The sequence below is a fragment of the Carassius auratus genome, chromosome 18, assembly GCF_003368295.1.
Source record: "Carassius auratus strain Wakin chromosome 18, ASM336829v1, whole genome shotgun sequence".
Lineage (NCBI taxonomy): Eukaryota > Metazoa > Chordata > Actinopteri > Cypriniformes > Cyprinidae > Carassius > Carassius auratus.
Window position 1 is genome coordinate 8,346,270 of NC_039260.1, and position 23,376 is coordinate 8,369,645.

Below are 23,376 nucleotides of genomic sequence, written 5' to 3' on the forward strand. Positions count from 1 at the left end.
TTTGATTTAATTATACAATATTTTCCCTCACAAGTTCTTCAGAACAATGCGTGCGCGTTCGGCACTCATCAGCAAAAATACACCAAGATGTATAAACGTATAAAACAAGCGTGTTACTTTCATTCATTTTCTTCCTCCGTTTCTTTTTAAGCTCTTTTTCGATGGTGGCATAGCGCAGAAGAGACTAGCTCATGGTAGTGACAGATGTGGACACGGGCGGAGTTCAGAGCTGTGAAAGCTACACAACTGTTGGCTCGCTGAGCGCGCGATTCTGGAGTAGGCACGCGCTTTAACCACAGCGAAGCGCTTTCCTCTTAAACGGCTTTTACCCTCTGAAATATCATACTTTGGCATATTTTTTGCTGGATAATGCAAACATACCATAATCTCTTTGAAACGCAGAGTTTCTGCCACCAGCACTAGAAACAACGACTGGAGACGCTAAGGAAAAGTAGGCTGCGTATTGCGCGAGAGCTTCGAGAGGTGAGTTATTATTGAGTTATACAGTGACTTTACGAAGTAATCATTCCCATACACAAACACGCAGGGTTTGTTACATGTTAACGTCTGGAAGGAAGTAACATGAACATAATGAGTTCCGGTGTGCACGATTAAGAAAACAACAAACTGAGAAGCCAAAGAAAAAAAAAGCCTAAAATATTTCTGGGTTAACCTAAGCATCACACCAACCAAAGAGACCTCGGACTATTTTAAGATAATTGCGTCATATATTAGTGTCCAAGTTGAAATCTTTTACCAATACCGTTGCCATACGTGCATTTCTTAGAAATGTCATCTTTGAAGAATGAATTAATGTAATAAGGACCATTCCAATGTCTAGAAGTCGCCTTACCTGAATTCAATTTATTCTTGTTGGGTACATAAATGTTTTGGAAACAATACATGTATGTAAAAAAATAGATTTAATGAATTAAAACCTGTCAAATGGTGAAACCAAGTATTAAGTACTACTTTCCTTGCACCCTGAAGACATGTTGGTGGTAAAATAAAAAAACTTGGCTGTTTGTTTTTTAGATAAATAATAAAAACTAACTATGCTAGCACTGAGTGTTTTATTATTATTATTATTTCTGAAAAATTACACTTTTTTGATTTCATGCTTAAAAAAAAGTGAGTTTTAATTCAGAAATTGAAATCATACTCATCATAGAAGAGATGTGTGCAAGTTTTTCTTTGCATGACTGCATTTTAATGCAATTTTAAATAACTTAATAGGTCAGGGCAAAATGAGTGCCACTTCATTGACCCACTTGCCTTTTGTTGGAGAATTTTTAACTGCACATATACTGCCACAACCTCCATTCATATTGTTTTACAGTTAGCCATTATAAACTTTTTTTTCTACACTGTATTGCTCAACACCTTATCATAGAGTCAACAGGATGTTGCGCTTTGTGATATTTAAGTGTAGATGTGGTTTGACACTTGAGCAGAAAGGTGATGCTTAAACTGCAACACTAACTCAAGACACATAGATACTTGAACAATGGTCTTTGAGCCCACAATGTTGACAAATTAAAAAATATTAAAACATGTAACCTATATGATACCTTAATAAGATATTATTTATTGCACCTTTTGATATGAAAGAAATGAAAGTGTTAATTTTATATCAGGTACTATAGAGCTTCCTCTTTGCTGCTAGTTTGCACACCTTTAAACCTATTGTACCATGAAGATAATGCAGAACAGTATGATAGGGAAATTATGTAATTACGTTGTAATTGTTAAACTTCCTTAAATGGAAAGTCTAGATGTTTGATTTTTGGTAGTTTATGTTCCATTTCTGGAGGGTTGGCAGTGGCACACAGGAAATCAGATTAAATCACAGTTATTTAGGAGTATTGCAAATGATCTATGGGTAACATCTTTTTTTCCATAAAGGAAATGTTCAGGGTTTAACTTAAACTTTTGAACAGCACCTCAGTTCACAAAAACAAACTAAAGTGTATGTGGAATCTATGTGGCTAGGCAAAAGGGAAGCTCATATTTTAATTTAAATATTTCTATTATTTATTGCAAAGGAAAAAAAATTGAGCCTCTATATAATGGACGATATTTTTCCTTGTAAACAGTTCTTTGTAAATAATTGTCACATTCTTTTTTGATATAGTGCATTTTATACGAAACTGTCAGTTACTTACATGGTCAATACAAGAGTTGAAATATTGGGTGTCATGTTGTCCCTCATAATATAATATAATTTAAAAATAAATATTTATATGCATATATACATAATATACATACAGATAGTATGGATAGTTTCATGGTACAACAATGAAATAAGGTTGCAATTTTTATGACTACAGTTTGCATTGTTCTTTATGATTATACTTTAGCAATACTTTAAATGGTTAATAAAATGATAACAATTTACTCCATATGTGATTACAGCCTTACACTTGTTTTCCACTCCAGTGTCTAGTTGTGTGCTATCTGGCATTGAACCTTGGAGATAAGTAATGAAGTGTTGAGTTGATGATCACTTAGGTTAAGGCAACGTGTTGCCATCTTGACCTTAAATTGGTGGGATAAGATTCTGAATGATTTTATGGACATTATTCCCAGACAGCAATGATTAAACTAGGATGCAAGGTTAGGTGGAGGATTACTCATTGGTGGAGTGTTTTTTGACATTGCATGAATTACACACGTCTCATCTGGGTGTGCGCTTTCTTGACCAAGATTTAAGTGCACACTGTTGAGACTGTGTATCCCGTTTTCCATGACGTCACAGTCATGTGGAACATGTCATTATTCTGGGAATGGATACCAACACTGCACTATATAATGCTAATTTAGATACAGAGTTCATTTCGAATCCGAACAACCCTAGAGGTTACAAAGATGCCGTTTTGGGATGGAAATTCAGGTGAGTCTCATTTCCTAACTGATCAGGAAAAGTTTCCGTTGTTTATGGTTTAATGTAACAAGCTTGTCCAAAATAGATTTTTCGGACCTTATTTTCTCAATATAATCAATATAATTTCTCAATAAAATCAATCGTTAAGGTTACATATAGTGAGGCATTTAAAATTTAAATATGGTGTACAATTTTGTAGGGTCTAAAAGCTGAAATGTAGATATACATTTAGAAAACAGACTTTAATTCTCCAATGAAAAATTTTATTGAAGTTTTTAGGTTTAAATCACCATTTATACAGTAATTTTAGAGTTTTATGGCATTGTGATGCCATGTTGAAGATATCAAAGTAAAAATGAATATGACTTTACAGACAAAAGTTTAGTAAGCAATTTTTCCACACTAAAATCTTGTGATTTTGTGTCTAAATAACCTAAGTGATCGTATTTATTGTTTGTTATTGTGTACAGTATATATATATGTATTTTAGTGTTTAAGAATTTACCCTATTTACTTCCATTGTACAGTAAGTACCTCACTGTTACCCCAATGTGTATTTTTGAAGTTGACAAGTTGACATCAGCACCACTGGAAATTATATACAGTTCTTAATCGGATCAGCTTCCTCTTGTTAACATGAGAAGTTGTGGTAACGTTGGTGTACTGGGATTCTATGTAACATGATTGTGAAGTCATTTTCCATCATGCTTTTTCTACGGTGGTCACAGCCTAATTGTGGTTTGTGACATTAACACTGAAAGAGACAGTGGTACATCAGTATCTAAGCAACAAGAGCCCTCGCTGTATTCCTCATGTCCTGGTGTGACGCTCGTGTTCTGCGTGCGTGTGGCACTGATGTGTGTGGAAATCATAGGGTGTTTTCATGTTTAGTGTTTTTGAGGAATTGTTTGTCAGAGGACCATGAAATGAAGCATCCCTGTCTCAGAAATGTGGGCAAGTAATTTTTGTACTGTTCTCTGAGGTCCACTTTTAATGTCCTCTAGACTGTTACATAAAAAAACATTCTAATTTAGAAGTAACAGGCCATTTTCTGTCCTATTTTTAACCCCACTTATCATCAGAATGCTCTGTATGAATAGTCATGGTGGATTGTAGACTCCAGTCGGAAGTAAACTCCCACTGCTATGATTGACTAACAGTTGTATATGTTCGACAGCTTACATCCTTCACATTTGGATGCTGCAGTGCAGTGATTTAGGTTAAAAATGCATAAATACTCTTATCAAACAATCAGAAATAACAGACAAAGCAATATTGATCTCGTAATAAAAACAATTACTCACACTTGTGTGCCGTGACATTACTGTTGGACGAAAGTTTTGGAAGCTGTGTGCAGAGGCCTTAAAGAGAAAGTTAGGAGTTTTGAAAATTACAGAATGGTTTGATAACACAATGACCTCTTATATATATGTGACCTTGGACCACAAAACTATTTGAAAATATTGATTCTGAATGTGCAAAAAATCTAATTATTGAGAAAATTGCCTTTTAAATTGTCCAAATGAAGTTCTTAGCAATGCATATTACCAAAGTCCTTTCAGGCAAGACCAGCTCCTATCTAAATGAATGGGCAGAGTCAGAACTGCACTTTCACTGGTCACCAGGACATAAAAACTACATGTATAGAAACAGCAGTAAAATATGATAAAAATCGCTGAAAATTTTTTATGACTTTGCCCCAAAATAAGGTTTAAAACGCCTTTTTCCCCAAAGGTTATATCTTTACTATGCATGCGCAAGGGTTCCTCAACTGTGCGCATACGTCAGTGGAACCAGACGATAGGCTTAAATGTTTCCCGGCTTGACTGTTAAAATCAGATGATAGGCTTTCCAGCGGGAGGGGCGGGACATGTGCACACATCCGCCATCTTTGCCGTTACAGGTTTTCCTTATATAGTTGTATTGAGGATTGAGGAAATGTCTCTTATAAACTGTCTCTGATATTACTAATCAAAAATGAAGTTTTGATGTATTTATGGTAGGAAAGTTACGAAATATCTTCATGGAACATGATTTTAACGTAAAATTTAATGATTTTTGGTATAAAAGAAAAATCAATAATTTTGACCCATACAATGTGTTGCTGGCTATTGCTACAAATATCCCCATGCGACTTGCTACTCGTTTTATGGTTCAGTGTCACATATTAAAAGATCAAGGGAAGTTTGATTTCTCAGTTCATGACCCCTTTAAAATTTTATGTTTATTACAGGTTCAAATTAGATTTAGTTTTTACTGTATGAATGATGCTTTGCAAATGAGTATATAAGAAATTATACTGATAGAGAAATACTCTTTTGTTGCACCCAGGGTGTGGGAGACGAGGTACTCCCATCTCCATGGCCTATACTCTGGGCTCGGGCCCCGACGTGGGTCCTGCTATTGGGTCCCAGCACTGCGTCACAAAGGTAGAGCTCTCTGTCTGTGGCTCCAACCTGCTAGACCGCGACGTGGCATCCAAGTCTGACCCCTTCTGTGTTCTTTTCCATGATGTGGATGGCAACTGGGTGGAGGTAAGAAGTGATAAAAAGTGTTCACTTTCCACCATATCTCCACAGATTTACTGTGGATAACACAGGTTAACCTTTAATAAAATCTGCTGATAGAAAGAGATAGAAACCAGACTGACATGTGAATATGAAATAAAAGAAGATGGAATTGGGATCTTTTGGGACATAAGCACAAGTTGGGAGCATGGAAAGCTGAAATAGCTGGCATGTAGGAAGCAAAATCAGAGGAAAACTAATCTCTTCATACACTAAATATAAAAAAATGAACCGAGGATCAAAATAGGATGCAGTGCGAGCACACGCGTGTTTGTGCAGTCTCTATGGGACTGTGCCCTCAGCGGTCCAATCATCACAGGCCAGTGCTGCTGGTCAGTAGGGCAAGCCAGCACATGAAATCACTCTTCCACAGCACACTGTAACCATGGAAACACCAAGGCACAAACAAAGGAATGTGTTTGTAGTATAAAAATGCATGGTTAAATGCATTTTAGAACATGATGTTTATAGGAAAATAAGAACACTAATAATAAAAGAACAGATTTCCATAAATAATAAAAAAAGATTCTGCCCAAGCTGTTATTAATGGACTTATGATTGTTACACCAGTATGGCACTGATTGTGAGTAATGCAAAATAATATCATTCTCAATACTGTAATAATTAATCCTGTATTAAATATGAATATTTTTGTATACAAAGATTTACCGTTGAGCTGCCTTTCATTTGCGATACCTTGAAGTTATAATTTTTCATTTTTTTATTGCACTAATATTTTATTACCTTATTACAGTAATAAGAACATCTTGAGTAATAGTGGGAAAAAATATGCAAATGATTGCTGTCTTTAAAAAAAAATATTGCATTCAATGGATTGTACTGTTGTTTAACATGTATGCATTTAACAACATACGGATTGTTATTTTTATACTTTATATTACACTACTGAAAGACATATAATGAGTGAATGAAGTTGCACCGTAAGTGGGTGTAAATCCTTTTAATCAAATGTTATATTTCATTACAGCTGGCACGAACAGAGACTGCCGTGAACAATCTGAATCCAGTATTTGGTGTAAAATTCCAAGTGGATTACCACTTTGAGGAGGTCCAGAAGCTAAAGTTCGCCATGTTTGACGAGGACAAATGCAGCACCCAGCTTTACGAACACGACTTTTTGGGTGAATTCACCTGCACACTGGGAGTGGTATGGTAACACTTTCATATTTGACCTACTTCCAGATCAGTTTGCTATATGCTGTTTCACACCACTGTAATGAGATAACCTTAAGCAATTAACATAAGCTTTTATGATCTTAGTTATGTTAAATTAGCTCTCTGTATTGTCTCTACTTGTGCGTTTATCAGGCCATCTGTTCTGTTTTAGATTGTGTCAAACAAGAATCTACATCGACCACTGATTCTGGCTAATGGCAAGCCAGCAGGGAAGGGGGCCATCACAGTAAGAAACCACATAATAGACTATAACAGGCATATGCATTTACGGAGTTTGTAACCGAGCATCATAATATGCTCCGTTTGGTCTAGATAACAGCCCAGGAGTTATCAGACAACAGAATAATCACCCTAACCATGTGTGGGAGGAAGCTGGATAAAAAGGTGAGTTAAGAGGTTGTGAAAACCATTCAAGTGCTTTAAAAAAGCGCTCGGTGATAGAGGATGATGATGTTTTTGTTTGTGGCTGTTTTTCAGGACTTTTTCGGTAAATCAGATCCCTATTTAGAATTCCACAAACAAGGGGATGATGGGAAATGGATGATGGTTCACAGAACAGAGGTGAGATGCTAAATAGAATCCACGCTGTTGATATTCTCATTTAAGTCCACTTTTGTTCCATCAGTTTTATCAGATGTTAAGCTTGTGCTTCAGACTGTATTCATCCATTTAATGAATGCCAGGAAGAGAATAATAGCCATTTGTGTGTGTGACTTCAGGTCATTAAGAACACTTTGGATCCTGTATGGAAGCCTTTCACAGTGCCTCTAATCTCACTTTGTAATGGAGATGTGGACAGAAACATCAAGGTGTGCCTCTATATTTTGTGTATTAGTCTATGTGTGTGACTATTACCAGTAGAATTTTGTCTAGGTTATTTAATAGAACATGTAATATATAAACATGAAAATATATCCATGAAATAAAGCTAAAAAAAAAGAAAAAAGAAACATTTGATTATTTTAGTTGAAAAAAGCTATTTGTCTTTGGCAGAAATCATGCATTTTCGCTACCATTCAATTTTTAAAAAGATACGAATACTTTTATTGAACAAGAATACATCATATTGATAATTTAAAGACATTTATAATGCTACAATGTGTGATGTCACAGGTGCTGTGCTACGATTACGACAACGACGGAGGCCATGACTTCATCGGCGAGTTTCAGACCACTGTTAACAAGATGAGTGAAGCACAGAACGGAGTGGAGGTGGGCTTGCCTTCAATAAACACTGTAGAGATTCATCATTGCCAGAATGTAGGAACTAAATGCGTGAAGTAAAGCTTGGCTCACACTAATGCCTGCCACTCTTGCGCCAGAATACTATGCGAGTACTAGCTATGCCTCATTATCTGGCATAATGAAACTGAGAATTAGTGAGTGAGAGAGGGAGAGACAGAGAGGAGAAAAGAGGTGGGAGGGAGAAACGGAGAGAGTAACTGGCTCTTTTGAGATGCAAATCACTCTTGTTTTACCGCTGCCTTGTTTACCAGAGCAAGCATTGTGTCGCCAGTCACTCTTAAGAAGAGCATGTGTAAATGTTCTCCTGGAGAAAGAGTTAGTATCCTAATAAATGCCCTTTTGCTCCTTTCAGGTACTGACATTCTTTTGCACAGTCTTAGCTAGGAGATATGATGTATTTCGTGCCATGTTGTAAACTAATTGAGCTCCTGCAGTGATTGTCACCCATGCTCACACTAGAATTCACAGATGATGCTTATACTTGTGTTGTCTTTTCAGAATAGGCAATGTGGCAGTTTGTTAGCTTTTATACAAAAATATCCGTCTTGAGCTTTTGCATAAGAGAGATTTTAAAATAATGTTATCATTGGTTCAAATAAAGAGAGCTGATTCTGAGTTTATTCAGATTTATTATATTAGCAGAATTGCTGCTACTAATATCAAGAGACCAGGATGTAATCTGAATAAATTGCTGCAAATTATATGCAAATATTCAAGATCGCTGAAATAAAATGAATATTATTGTGATTAAATAATAATATTCTACAGTATTTTAATCAATATTTTTGTCTGATTTCACAAAATAATTATTATTAATCAATACAGAATTCATTAAAGTGGACAATAACACAGTGCTCTCTGTTCACAGGTTGAGTTTGAATGCATTAATCCTAAAAAACAGAAGAAAAAGAGCTACAAAAACTCTGGGGTTATAATAATGAAGTCATGCAAGGTAAGGAAAAAAATGGGAATGAAAATGCTGTTCACAGGCAACAAAAAAGCAGTATTAAATACATTATGCTTGCACATTAAAGGCACCGTCCATGTTCCGGCTTATTTAATTAAATTTATATTATGAATAAAGGCCTTTAATTGTGGCTTCACTGTGAGGACAGATTAGTTTAATAGTGCTAAATCCTCTTTAAATAGCATGTATTAATATCAGCACAAAACACCTGTCGCTCATGCACCGTCACCATTTAATCACCTCTGTTGATGGATTCAGGCATTAAAACAGAACATGACTCAGTTATTCTCACTAAATCTCCATTTGAACTCACATTAACAGCCTTTTTACAACCTTTAGCTTGAGGGAATGTGAAAGGGTGGTTACGTGTTTTGTATATGTGAATATAAAATGTTTTGCTGTGCCGTTCCTTTGTTAGATTACGAGGGACTACTCCTTCCTGGACTATATTCTGGGTGGCTGTCAGCTCATGTTTACTGTGAGTATGATAACGTCACCTCTGGAAATTGAATGTCTGTTTTTTTTTCCAGTGATTTGAAGGGAGGGGTGTTCATGCATGCAAAATGCAAAAAATGTCATTTGTATGCATATGATTTTGAAAATATATTCCGTCACTGAGAAAAATTTGAGCTGAAAACCACAATGGCAGAATGCGATCAAGAGGGTTGTAAAGTGTCAGATTTGAAGTGTCTGTTTGATGGTTTACATCGCTGAGCGCAAATGATGGTTAAAGTCAAATTTGTTGAATCCGGTACTCTAAAAGCTTTCTTTCCATACACTGTCCAGTTGAGCAGGCTCTATATACGGTTTCTTTATGTGACTCAATTGCCTTCACCAGTGTGATTGGTAAGAAATGATACAGAAAGTGAGTGAAATTCACAGGTTGCTATAGTTACAGTGTGCTGCAGTGTAGAGATCCATGTCTCTCATTTGAAACTAAAGACAGAGAGAGATACAGGGATGTAAAAAAGAGAGAAGGAGAGAAAGCAAGAGAAGCTGTGTGAGCCTCTGAACAAAGGAAGGTGATTCTGATATATTGTTTGCATGACGCCACCTTATGATGCATGCTTGTTTGTTACCCTGCAGATTATGATAAGCCTTCACCGATTTCACCAGTGCAGTTTTTCTGTAAAGATTATTATTATGTTTAAATATTTTCCTATCTGTTAAAGTTTGATTAGTTCTTCTGCTTAAACACACAAGGATACATTTTGAAGACTGTTGTCCATGCTCTTTTCCATTCAGTTGTGTTAAACAGGAACTGGTCATTTTAAAAGGAAGTCAATTAATCATAAAAGTATCCTAGAAGTGAACTTCTGAAGCCATAAGAGTTTTGTTTGCTCACTCAGTCTTTCAGTTGTTAAAGAAGTAGTTCACTTCCTTTTTATTTAAGGAATTTATCTAGTGAAATGATTGGTCATTTTCTAAAACAAATACAAATGTATATATTTTTTAACTACAAATGCTTATCTTGCACTGACTAGCTGGACCTCACTCATTAGGTAATCACATACACGTTACATTGGAAGAAGTATCGACTCATTGTTTACAAAGTGAAAATGCAAAGAAAGTCAAACGCCCTTTACAAGAATAGGTAAAACAACGATGTCAGACAATTCTGAAGTTGGAGGAGAAAATGAGAGTTTTTCGCCCTACCCTACTTTTTTTAACCAAAATACAGAGATGAAAAGCTAACCATGTGTGACTTTTACAAAGTGATTATGCAATGTGTGAAGACATGCAAACGAATTGCAGAGCTAGTGCGACCATTTGTGGTTAAAAAGTATAAAATATACATATATATAGTAATAAATATTTGAATTTGAATTGAATATATATATATATATATTATTTTTTTTTATGAGTGATTGTTTCGCTAGTTAAGACACTTCTTCCTAAACTGGGATTGTGTAGAGCCCTTTTAAACTGCATTGAAACTGCAATTTGGACCTCCAACCCATTGGCCGCCATTAAAGTCAATTACATGAAGAACATTCCTAGAATGTTTTCCTCAAAAAACTTAATTTCTTTGCAACTGAAAAAAGAAAGACATGAACATCTTGGATGTCATGGGGGGTGAGTGAACTACTCCTTTAACTAATGTGACTGGATAATTGAGTCATTGAACTTAAAGGCATAATCCACCCCAAAATGATTTTTTTTCATTAATCACTTACCCCCATGTCGTTCCAAAACCGTAAAGGTTTTGTTTGGTTTCAGAACACAATTTAAGATATTTTGGATGAAAACCGGGAGGCTTGTGTCTGTCCCATTGACTGCCAAGTATATTACACTGTCAAGGTCCGGAAAAGTATCGAAGACATCATCAGAATAGTCCATCTGCCATCAGTGGTTCAACCATAACATTATGAAGCGACGAGAATACTTTTTGTACGCGAAGAGTTCAGCATTGCAGCTGTGATCTCAGTTCTCAGTCCTCATGCAGCTTCAGTGCAGCTGTTTAACAAGTACTCATAGCATCTTTATTAAGCCGGTCAAACTCATTGTTCAACAGTGGGCAAACAGACTTATGAATGCAGCATTCAGAAGAGATGTTTTCTCTTTATGTTGAAGATGGAGAAACAGCTTTTAGGATTATACTCACTGTAGCAGAGGACATTGCACAATTCTTAAATGGAGAATTGGGCAAGGTCTGTAGGTTATTTTATGTCATTTTGAGGTAAAAAAAAAAAACATTTTAAGCTGTTCTTCTTAAAGAAACAGTAAACCTAAAATGCTAATTCTTTGCAAAAATTTCTGGTGCCATGAATTGGAGGGGAAAGCAAAATGTCTCCTTTTTTGTTTAACGGAAGAACCAAAACGTTTGAAAAAGAGGGCAGTAAATGATAACAGAATTTTAATTTCTAGCTGAACTCTCTCTTTAATGTGGTGTGAAGGCCGTATTGTATATTCTATGACTCCATATTTATCTACTGCAAGACAGATACTCCCGCAAAGAAACAGTTGTAAAAACCACACTAGAGAAAATATAGTAGACATCACTTCGGTTTATACTCATGCGCTAAACTTCACAGCTCGGTCACCCGGAGGCCATGACAGGCAATGTGAGGACGTCTACAATAAAGGGCACCCTCATTCTGTCACCTCCTATTCCCCTCTTCCTATCATTTCCACCCTCTTCCCTTTCCATTCCCATCATTAATCTGTTTTCAGCCTCAGGGGAGTGATCATCCAGTGTTTAGGTGTGCTCTAGCAAGTGTGAAGAATAGACACAGGGTCTCCCCTGCATTGGTTAACATGTTTTGTTGCAAGGATGTAGTCGGAGAACATGTTTCCCGGTTCATGACTGCCATAGGACAGAGCTATCAGATCTCAGCTTGAGCAGATCTGGCAGTACAGCCTCCCTGGGTGTTAACAGTGTCGCCTTTAGCTATGAGCTTTGATGCCCCACTAACTGAGGGAAAAGCTTCTGAAATGCATCGCACTAACAGCTGCTTGTATTTTTTTATACACCAGTCTAATTGGCACGCATTAGCTTATTTTATTGTGAATGTGTGTTTTTTCAGGTTGGCATTGATTTCACAGCGTCCAATGGCAACGCCAGGGAGCCGTCGTCTCTGCATTATATCAACCCAATGGGCAGCAACGAATATCTGTCTGCCATCTGGGCTGTAGGCCAGATCATTCAAGACTATGACACGTATGTAACAGTGTTTGAAATAAAAACACAATTTAAAGGTCTGCATATGGCCACAAAAGCAGTGTCTGATAAAATCATACTCCTTCTTGTTCACACTTTATGTCCACAGGGACAAAATGTTTCCTGCACTTGGATTTGGGGCTAAACTCCCACCCGACTGGAAGGTGAGAAAAAGCATCCATAACTGTGTGTGCATTCGTGTCCACGTAAATTTAGTTGTGTGTGTTTATTTTTGTGCATCTCATACTAGTTGTCTTTTGAAATAATCAAATGGAATTGAATGCTAAAGACTGCTAAAGCTTTCGGAAGTGTGAAATGGAAACGAGAATTTGAAGTGCAAGACAGCGAAGAGGCAGATAAAGAAAATGAATAATACTCACATATCCCAATGATTATGCAACTGTCATCCCATCTGCGTTGCCATGGCACTGGAATGAATACAAGGAAGTCTGAGGGGGGGATTTCACAAGGAAAGAATTGCACCCGCCTTTAGTGCTGTTTATTTTAATGCTTTGCATTTCTTTTAGCACTTATCTCTGCCGTTTGTATTTTATGCCCAGTTACAGTGTCCTTCTTTATCAATTGACGAATAACTGCAGCTACGATCAATAGAAATTATACACAAACAGCATAACACGAAAAATAAAATTGTGCCAGAAAATGGAGTTTTGTGAATAAAACATCTTTGTAGTAATTGCAGTGAATTATATAAGAAATATACACCACTGTCCAATAGTATCTAGTCCAAAGGAAGTTAATACTTTAGCAAGGATGCATTAAATAGAGCAAAATTAGCATAAAAACATGATGGATTTCTTTTATAAATAAATGCTGTTCAGTCTTTCTATTCTTTCTATTTCTATCAGAGAAATCTGGAAATATGTATCACAGTTTCTACAAAAAAACATTTATAACATTTATAATAAGACCATCCCAAACTTTTGAACAGTAGTTCTGTATGTGTCATAAAAATATTAAATGTCACAATCACCAGATGGCCACCGAGGGCACTCCAGCTGTTGATTGTGACATTAAAAATGTATTAGTCCTATTTTTGTTGTCTTTTTTTAGCTACTGATGTGTTATTGTTGTTGTTTTTTTCAATTTATATTCCAGGTGTCCCATGAATTTGCAATCAACTTTAACCCCACCAACCCTTTTTGCTCAGGTGAGGCTCACACACATTTTCCGTAGCATCCACAGATAAAGTTAAGTTAGTATTTATCATGGTGTTTTATGTGCATGCAGGTGTGGAGGGGATCGTTCAAGCTTATTCCAACTGCCTGCCTCACATCCGCTTCTATGGACCAACTAACTTCGCCCCCATCATCAACCACGTGGCCCGCTTCGCTACCCAGGCCCTCCAACAGGACACTGCAGCAGTAAGTGTCAAAACATTCAAGAGGATCATGGGTTTTCTTGAGGAAAAGTATGGAAAGAAGTCTAGCTGGTTAATCTAGGTGAAATCTAATGCTTGGGATAGTAAGCCAAACCTGTTTCGGAAGTACATTTAACTTGTTCTGATTGTACACTGATAAATTTATGGATTTAGCAGATAACTTTCTGAAATGCTTGCCATCTGTTGGCCATGGCAGTTTCACATGTGAAGCTAAAGCATTTTGGAAACCTCTGTGAAGTTGGCACCCCATGAAAGGAAGTAATCAACAAAACTATGCCATTCATTTGTGCTACATTTGTGTTGATTTGTGCTGCAAAAATTAATGTTTGTGCTGGTTTGGTGTTTGAGAAAAATAAAAAATTATGTTTTTGACGTCACTCTCCACCCCATGTTGCCCAAATCGCTCCAAATGTATTTTCCTGAGTTTGTGAGTTTGTCTTTATTGTTGCTGTGTTTTCATAAAAAAAAAAAAAAAAAAAAAGCAGTCGTTTTAAACAAGGGAAGATACAAGGGAAATAGATAATTTATATCTAAGGAAGGAAAATACATAGAGCGTTTGTTTTAATGGCACAAACTGGCAGGTCTGGTACAAACCCAGCACAAACGAACTGCACAGCCCTTATGAAAGGAAAATATATTTACCAATATATTTCTTAAAATATATTGTGATATATTGTAATATATTATTTTCCCTTTTTATTTTCTAATATTTTATATATTTGAATACATTTAATAATATATTGATGATACGTATATTATATAATATATTGCAAAATATACAAATGATTGCCGCTTTCAATATATTGAAATATATAGGAAAAAATTAATATATATAAGAATATATGCCTAATATATTACATGATATTTTCCAATATACTGCAATATATTTTTGTTTCATATGGGAGATTTGAAGGGATTTGGGCAGCATGGGGTGGAGAGTGACGTCACACGGTCAAAAAAAACAGGTAAAAAAAACCCAGCACAAACGTTTGTTTTTCGCGGCACAAATCAGCACAAACGAATGACAAAGTTTTGGTGATTATTTATTTTTATGGGGTGCCAACTTCATGAAGGTACTTTAGAAGTCCTTCTGAATAAGAGCATCTGCTAAAAGCTTTAATTGCAAAAGCAAATGATGCATTTTGCCTCCTGTCACTATTTAGCAGTTTAACAGTTAGTAGCCACTCATTAAATGGACAAAAAGTCTCGTCCTTAAGTTACAGACTGGTGTGTGTGTGTGTGTGTGTGTGTCTCAGCACAATACCAGATAGCAAGTCTTCATTTAAAAGCCTAATGAGTCTTATTACATCCCATTACTTTTTGTCAAGTTTATCTCTAAGAATGAGGAAAGACTGGAATAACTTTCACACTCACTTTATGCAAATCTCTCAGCTGAGAAAGGAACAGTATGACTCTGTGTTCCCCCTCAGACGCTGAGAGGAAACTGTAAAAGCTCCTCGGTTTCCTAGATAGGTGCAACATTTGAGCGAGGCACATGCACAGACCGGGGCTCACTCTCTTCCGGGATAGCACAATGTGTCTGTGTTTCATCAGGCAGGGTGTTCCTGCAGCTTTCCACTTGTGAAGTTTAGCTCACTCTGTTAACTTCCTGTGAGCGTGTGCGAAATTTGCTTTAAAAAAACACTCTCAACTGTGGCTCTGTTAGCACTTCTTGGCTTTAGCTGATTCTAAGCTGGCAATTTTGAATTAATTGCTAACCTAATTTTACATTCACATATTTAGAATTTTCTCTCACTTTATTTGTAGCACAGACACTTTCTATTACTCTTAAACTGACTGTTGGCTTCACTGTATTCAAGGATAATTACATACAATAATACAAATTCTGTCATCATCATTTACACCCCCACTCATGTCATTCCAAAATGATGATTTTCTTTATTCTGTGGAGCACAAAAGGAGAAGTTAAGCTGAATGTACTAGCTGTGTTTTCCATTCAGTGAATTAGAGGGAGTGGTGAGTGTCAAGCTCAAAACGTGCATCATAAAAGTACCAAAAAAATAATCTACAGTATAGAACTTATGTGATGGAGTTTTTGATGCTATAGTAGCTTTGTGGTAGGAACACAAATTTAGAAACGCTATCCCTCCATCTTAGCACTCAAATCTCCCAAGTTTTGTCTCTGATGTGCCAAATTCAGTTTACATGGACTACGTTTATGGTATGTTTTGTGCTTTCTAAGTATGCAGATGGAAGAGAAGTCAGTGATCAGTCTTGCTGGTGTTGTGTGTAGGATGGGTGTGTGTAATAGACAACAGCACTGACTCACAAAATGTGCCATCGGTTGTTAGTTCAAAGTCTGCTGAGGGGCTTTGAACAGCACAGTGAGCCCAATTTCTCCTGCTCTTATTATCAGCCCAGTGGAAAACAACCATTAAAATCCCTTTTCAATTATAGCTATTTATAGAAGTTGATTCACTGAACAAATGTTCTCTTTTCCCCCAGTTGTTCTTGGGTTTTAATGACTAATGAGGCTATGCCCTTAGGTCTGCTCTGTGTACAGGCCAGCAGCAAGGCCAGCTTCAGAGGAGAAGGAGAACGGAGTAACGTTTTTTTTTTCTTTAGTGGTTGCGAGGGAACAAGGCTACGTAGACTGCCAGTGCTGTTATCATACAGACGACTGGCAAGACATGGTCAGATTAGAATTTTTTTACATTGAACTGAAATCTTTAAATAAGTTAAAATTAGATATTATATAAAGTTAAAAGGAACTTGGATGATGCCTGTTATGTGCATGTCCAGGTCATATTGCAGCCCAAATAAATTATGTAGTACATAAAGAAAATTAAGCATGTTTTTTTTTTATTATAAAAAGCATATTTGCATTGTGATTAATGTATCATTATATAATATTCTACAACAAATATGTATAATGTGCACAATGATATATAAACACAAAGAATTTCAATAAAAATTTATTACATAATTAAATGATCTAATTTGATATAATCTAATATGTGTGTATTATATATGTAAATGATTTATATATAAATATATATTATGTAATATTCTTATTAGAATATTAATATAACTATTTTAAAATACTTTACATAAATAAATAATAAATACATTATCTGAAAAAAAAAATTACGTTTAAAAAAATGCTTCATTGTCTTTCAGCAAATCGATTATTTTTCTCATTTGAGCTTGGGGTGAATTAAGACCTGGACTTTTTTTTTTTGGAATTCATCCAAAATATGTTTTGTAAAGAATTACATTTGACTGAGCACCTTATTTGATTCTGCTGCTTAAATGATTAAAATAACTGAAAATAAAACAGTGAAAGGCAATGAATGCATAATTTGCATAGCTCAATCTCTCCTGGTACGCATTCAAAATTTCATGTCAATCAAAACTATAACCTGAATGAGCGCAAGCAGTTCCTTTGGTGCCGAATCATGAGCCGAACACAGTGCACACTAGGCCTGGAAGGAAAACTTAATAGTTAGTTATTATTTAACCTCCTTCAGGAGAGCCTAGAGCGCTTTCTATCCCTAATTGCACCCTGTCACCTCTAAAAGATAAAAATGGGTAGTGAAGAGAGATAGAGAAGAATAGAGCTTTAATGCAGTAGGAGGAAGATAGTGCTGCAGGCTCACAGCTTCTCTTAAAGCAAAAGAGGTTTTGTGAATTTCGTCAAGTGTGCGATAGTCAGTATTTGTTTCCAATACAACTGAATGGCCATGAGGTCATCGGGAATATTTTATATGTATTTATACAGACCATTTGTAGCTGAAGAAGAAACTCCCAGAGAAAGTTTTTCAGATGAAGAAATGTGGTTTCATAAAGCCGCATTGTGGGTGTGTGAATTTAGTGTTTGAACACTTGATGAGGTAATCAATCAGTTTTATGTGTCTGTAAATATTCAGTTTAGCAGCGTATATGCCTCTGCTCTGGATAATGAGACGGTAATGAGCCTGTCTGTTAGCACATCAAAAGCCCAGACTTCAGAGGACACAGCAGGGAGGAAGAGGTCGCTGTCTACACAGTCAACTGTTAGTGACCCTGGGCAGGTACCGCAAGAAACCCAGCAGCTAGCAGATACTAACTGCGTTTAAGCCTGTCCAAACAGTGTCTTTGTAAAGGTAAGGGAATCCAAACGAATTAGGGTTGTTTTTCAACATGCTTCCTGCAGTATCTTGCTGGTTTGCATTTGTTATATGTTGGTTATTTGGATGGTAAGTGATAAGACAGCTTGTGTGACTTGGTTATGTTCTGAGTGTGTATATTCAGGAAGGTTAACACAGTGCCTACAGGAAGTGCTGCCCACAGTGTCTCAGCAATACAGTATGGCGGTTAGAGCAGGGGGCACAGCCTCGTTCCTTGTTCCGTTACGCATGGCTGTATTGCACATTTGGTCATAATACACCTAAGGGAAGAGGGCACGGCCTTGGTTTGTGTCTAGTTATGTTCCAAATAAATGTCCACTGTTTATGCTGCCTTTTTGATAATAATTTTCTGTGATCTATTGCATAACCCTTTTTTTTTTGGCAATTTCAAGAAAAGATGAGTGGTTCTTGCTTCTGCAAAAATTGCCACTTGTGATGCTAATATGCACTGGGTCATTGCTACATGGTTGCTAGGGCGTTCTGGGTGTTCAAATATGTTTCTATGATATTCTAATCTCTAGATATGACTTGGGTGTCTCTTAATATAAACTACTGTTCAAAAGTTTATTTTTACTGTTTTTTTTTCCAATAAATATTTTTATGTAATGAGGACGAATACAATTTAGCAAAAGCAATACTGAAGACATTTACAAAAATATTAACCAAAACAAATGTTTTTATTTTATTGTATTGATAATAATAATGAATGTTTGAGTACCAAATCAGCATATTATAATGATATCTAAAGGATCATGTGACATTCAAGACTGTAGTATATAATGCAGATAATTCAGTTTTGCCACCATTTGCAAATATATTAAAATAGAAAAAGTTTGCATTTTGTTTACTGTATTTTTATTAAATAAATACAGCCTTGGTGAGCATAGGAAACTTATTTAAAAAACATTTGAAAAATCTTACCAACCCCAAACTTTTGAATGATTGTTTAAATGTTTTTGGCCCTTTTATGGCTCACCAGGTGAAAATTGTACATACAATTGTTTAAGTTGCTAAGTATAAAGTCAAAAGAGCCCATCCTAATATTTTAATGCCTAGATTTGAATCAGGTCCATCTTTAGAAAAGTTTTAAAGCACTTGCAAGCACTATTTGTAAGTCAAAGACTGCATAAGTGATGAAATATTTTTGTAGAGCAGGCAAGGGAACCCTTTAGAATGGAGTTTCATTATGCAACACTGTTTGGAGGCACTTGACTCAAAGATTAGTTGTCCACAAGAGTGTATACTGTGGTAAATACTTGATTTCGGTCTCATCTCACCAGAGTGGAAAAAATAAAGAACAGTTTCTTCTGCTGTTTGCCTATTTAGGTCACATCACCAGCTAAATTTAAGTCCAATTAGCTTTTGTACCAGTCTCTAAAGCCCCAGTTCTTATGTCTAATTTCTGCTGTGGCAGAATCCAACTTTCTTCTTTCCGTGTGAGGAGTAGGGCTGGACTCCTTGAGGAAATATTGAAATATGCTGTCTATGAATTAGGGCTGGAGAGACAGGCAGCGTTCCATGCTAAGTGTTACTGTCAGAGAGGAGCTACCACGGAAAGAAGGAGGAAGGGAAAGTGACAGCGTAAATCCCTCCACACATTTCCTCCAGCTCCCCGTCTGTCTGACCGTTGTGTGTGTGTAGGGGGGGAGGGCAGTGTGGCAGCTTTAACAAAAAATTCAGTACATCTCCGTGTCTTATTTTCCTTCACTCTGTCTTTGTAATCCCAAGGAAACCATCGGATTTGGAGCTAGATTAAATATCTGTCATTAGCAGCGCTTGCTAAATCCTGTTGTTCTTAATTAAGGGTTAGAGGTTTTTCAAAACATCAAACTGCGGAGCTTGTTTTTTTACATGATTATATGTAAAATTTTTACAAACACACACCCCCCCTCCTGTAGTCTTCCTGTAGCTCAACTGGTAGAGCATTGCGCTTAGCAAGCGCATGGTTGGGGGTTAAAATCACAGGAAAGTATAAAATTGTTAGCCTGAATGCAATGTAAGTCGCTTTGGATGAAAGCGTCTGCTAAATGCATAAATTTAATTTTATTTTATTAAACATGAACTCCATATTTAGGACTTAGAAATTAGAAATGGCTCTTTTTACTTATTGTTTTTAACTTATGTATGTAAAACTCCCAAACACCATAGCAACTGCACAACAATGCCTTAGCAAGCCTCTAACAACCACTTAGAACAGCCTAGCAACAGCATAGCAACTACACCAAATGTTTTAGCAACTGCATAGCAATACCCTATCAACTACCACAAACACCTTAGTAACGCCCCAGCCCAAACAAGCCCAAACACCTTAGCAATGCTTTAGCAACAACCAACAAAACCCTAGCTTTATTTAGTGCTTAAAACATTATATAGATGTCTCAGTTTACTTGGGAGTTAGGTAATTAGACCCCCCCCCCCCCCCCAAAAAAAAAAAACCTAGCAACCGTGTAGCAACATCCAATTAACCTCCCAGAACACTGTATCAACCAGCTGGCAACCAAATATTTAATAGTACCCCAGCAACCACCCAGAGCATGCTAGCCTTGTGGATATGGCTTAGAATAAAAAAAGGCTTTTCTGACTTTGGAATATAACCCCCTCCTCCTCCTCCTCCTCCAAAAAAATGACAAATATATACAAATGCTAGCAACTGCTTGTTATTTTTACTTGGGTAACTAAACCAGATATCTTTGCAATTGCATAGCAACACCCTAGCAACATCTTATAAAAATCTTAGCTATGTCATAGCAACCACCGGAACCCTTTAGCAATACCCTAGCAACCACCCAGAGCACCCTGACAAAAGAAGAGCAACATCCCAGCAACCAAACCAAATACTTTAGTAACTGCATAGCAACACCCTAACAACCACCCAGAGTACCCAAACATTGTTGACCCCACATCTAAGGCCTAGTAAATCATAGAAATGGCTCTTCTGACTTGGGAATGTAAACCCTAGCAACCACATAACAATGCCCTAGAAACCATCCAGAATAACTTAACGATGCCCTAGCAACTACCTCAATTGTATAACAGCACCCTAACAACTACCTAACAACCTGCCTAGAAAATAACCGAAATTGCTATTAATTTAGTTGGGACTTTGGTAATTAAACCCCCAGAACACACAGTCCACCATGTAGCAGCACCATAGGAACCTCGCAGAACACCTTAGCAACTCGCTGGCAACGAAATACTTAAGCACTATCTAAGCCCTCTAACTTAAACCCAAGACACACCCTAGCAACGGCATTGCAATGGCCTAGTAACCACTCAGTATGCTGTAGTGACACCCTAGCAACTACCTCAATTGTAAAACAACACCCTAACAACTACCTAATAACCATAGCAATCCCATAAGCTAGCAACCACCCAGATCACCCTAGCATTGCGTTTTACATGTACAAACTCAATTTTCTCTGAAAATTTTAAATTCTAATTGGATTTTTCTGAGCCTTTCTCTGCTTTGTTTTAACAAGATATTTTCAGGAAGTGCACCAAATTTAGTATGTAATATTTAAACAGTTTAGCACTGCAATAAAGCGATATAACCTTCCATAGACTCCTTTAATAGTTTCTCTTTCCCCTTCTGCAGCAATACTTCACACTACTGATCATCACTGATGGCGTGATCAGCGACATGGACGAGACACGTCACGCTATAGTTCAAGCCGCCAAGCTGCCCATGTCCATCATCATCATCGGGGTGGGCAACGCCGACTTCACCGCAATGGAGTTTCTTGACGGAGACAGCAGCGCGCTCAGATCCTACACGGGAGAGGAGGCGGTCCGAGACATCGTGCAGTTTGTCCCATTCAGGGACTTTCGCAACGTGAGTGTTTCTCAACCTGATTTCCTCTCTCGATTCTGCATTGCTTCAGTTATATAAGGGTGTTGTCATAGGGTACATGATGCAATGCTTCTAAAATGGTAATTTCAGTGCCAGGTCAAAAGGTCTTTCCGAAGCAGCATTAAACTCTTAATATTATGCAGATGAATTGACCCAGATGCCCAGATGCTTACGCATATAATCAATATTTCTGTTGCCTCAGACCTCTGGATAGTTTCTTGTTGTTCTGAAGTGAATCCAATCCTGGATCACGTATGTAAACAGAATCTTTAGTAGGAGTGCGAGTGGGCGGTCTGTGGGCCATGTGATTTCCTCAACAGCAGGAGGGAACGGGCAGCACTCCCTCATTTGGGCTCCATTCAGAGGAAATTAAAATTCATTTAGCTTAGAGAGAATATGGAAGGAAACGGTGCCAACTTTCACCGCCGCGCAAGCGAACGTGTCTGCCATTTCTTCGTTTTCATTACATGGAAGTGGATTTAACAATCTAACAAGTGGCCACTGCCAACGTGTGCATCCTCAATGATGTTGTTGCGTGTGTTTGTTGTTCTCGCAGGCTCCGAAGGAAACTTTAGCCAAATCCGTATTGGCAGAGCTGCCGCAACAGGTCACGCAGTATTTCAAACAGAGGAACCTGTCGCCTAGCAACACAATGCCAGAATAAGCGCTGGAGGCCTGGAGTTCACACTGCATGTTGCCAAAACCTGCTAACTGTTTACAGACCCCCCTTGACCAATCCAATGAACATAGTGCATGTTTTTTTCTGTACAGAAGTGTTTTTAGTAAATGTTTTTATTTATTGGTTTATATATAGACAGCATATATGATGATACCGATCTAAATGCAATGGCCATTTGTGTGTCTGTCACAAAATATGTAACAGTATTTGGCTGAATGTAACTTTATACTACCATTTTCTGTGTTTTAAGAGAAGTGAAAGCTAAAGAGTACTTTATGTAGTGGTTTGTATTTAGTGCTAATCGTATGGTGCCATGGTCAAGGTGGTGTTGTTGATTTTGTACAGTTTTATCGGTTGTTTATGTTCCACTCAGGTCAATAAATTTCATTTGAGAAAATCATGACTGGCACTCGCATCACACACCACACAAACAAACTGATTTGGGAACTGAGGCTCCAGATCTGATTAGCGCTTTACTTGTGAAAATTGCTGCAGGTTGGTAGTGAGTCACAACAACACCTTCAAATAACAAGTGATCAAGCAACGCTCTGCTTTTAGAACACTCTGCATGGATCACTTTGAAAAGTTTGCTACATTTGATTTTTATTTGAAGTCATTAGAAAAACTGAAGGTCAAAATATTCCAAGACCTTAGGAACTTTCTTAATATTCTAAAGTCTTATATTTGCGATTTCATGTGTCATTTTAAAGATGACAGATGTTTGGCTTGTAGCTTTTTTTGTCCATAAAAAATATCTAAATTATATTTGTAAGTCATGATACATTTACTTAAGAAGC

General features: G+C 37.0%; 1 protein-coding gene across 2 annotated transcripts; it reads left to right on the forward strand.

The window, feature by feature from the left end:
- Positions 1-27: 27 nt before the first annotated feature.
- cpne2 (copine II) lies at positions 28-22,981 on the forward strand. 2 transcript variants are annotated; one of them, XM_026287413.1, is made up of 16 exons: positions 28-483; positions 5,216-5,418; positions 6,440-6,619; positions 6,800-6,874; positions 6,961-7,032; positions 7,126-7,209; positions 7,368-7,457; positions 7,762-7,860; positions 8,762-8,845; positions 9,279-9,338; positions 12,388-12,521; positions 12,631-12,685; positions 13,638-13,689; positions 13,770-13,903; positions 21,646-21,882; positions 22,457-22,981. In XM_026287413.1, the coding sequence occupies exons 2-16, from the start codon at positions 5,245-5,247 to the stop codon at positions 22,562-22,564; spliced, it is 1,638 nt and encodes a 545-aa protein (XP_026143198.1). In that variant the 5' UTR covers positions 28-483; positions 5,216-5,244; the 3' UTR covers positions 22,565-22,981. The 2 variants fall into 2 exon arrangements, with proteins under 2 accessions (XP_026143198.1, XP_026143197.1); XM_026287412.1 differs by lacking the exon at positions 28-483 and adding an exon at positions 2,776-2,893.
- The last annotated feature ends 395 nt before the right edge of the window (positions 22,982-23,376 follow it).

Bases quoted from the DNA above. Each gene is read 5' to 3' on its own strand.
- cpne2 (XM_026287412.1), top strand. From the start codon at position 2,869: ATGCCGTTTTGGGATGGAAATTCAG. The intron at 2,894-5,215 runs GTGAGTCTCATT...TGTTGCACCCAG, and splicing joins GTTTTGGGATGGAAATTCAG to GGTGTGGGAGACGAGGTACT. The intron at 7,033-7,125 runs GTGAGTTAAGAG...GCTGTTTTTCAG, and splicing joins GGAGGAAGCTGGATAAAAAG to GACTTTTTCGGTAAATCAGA.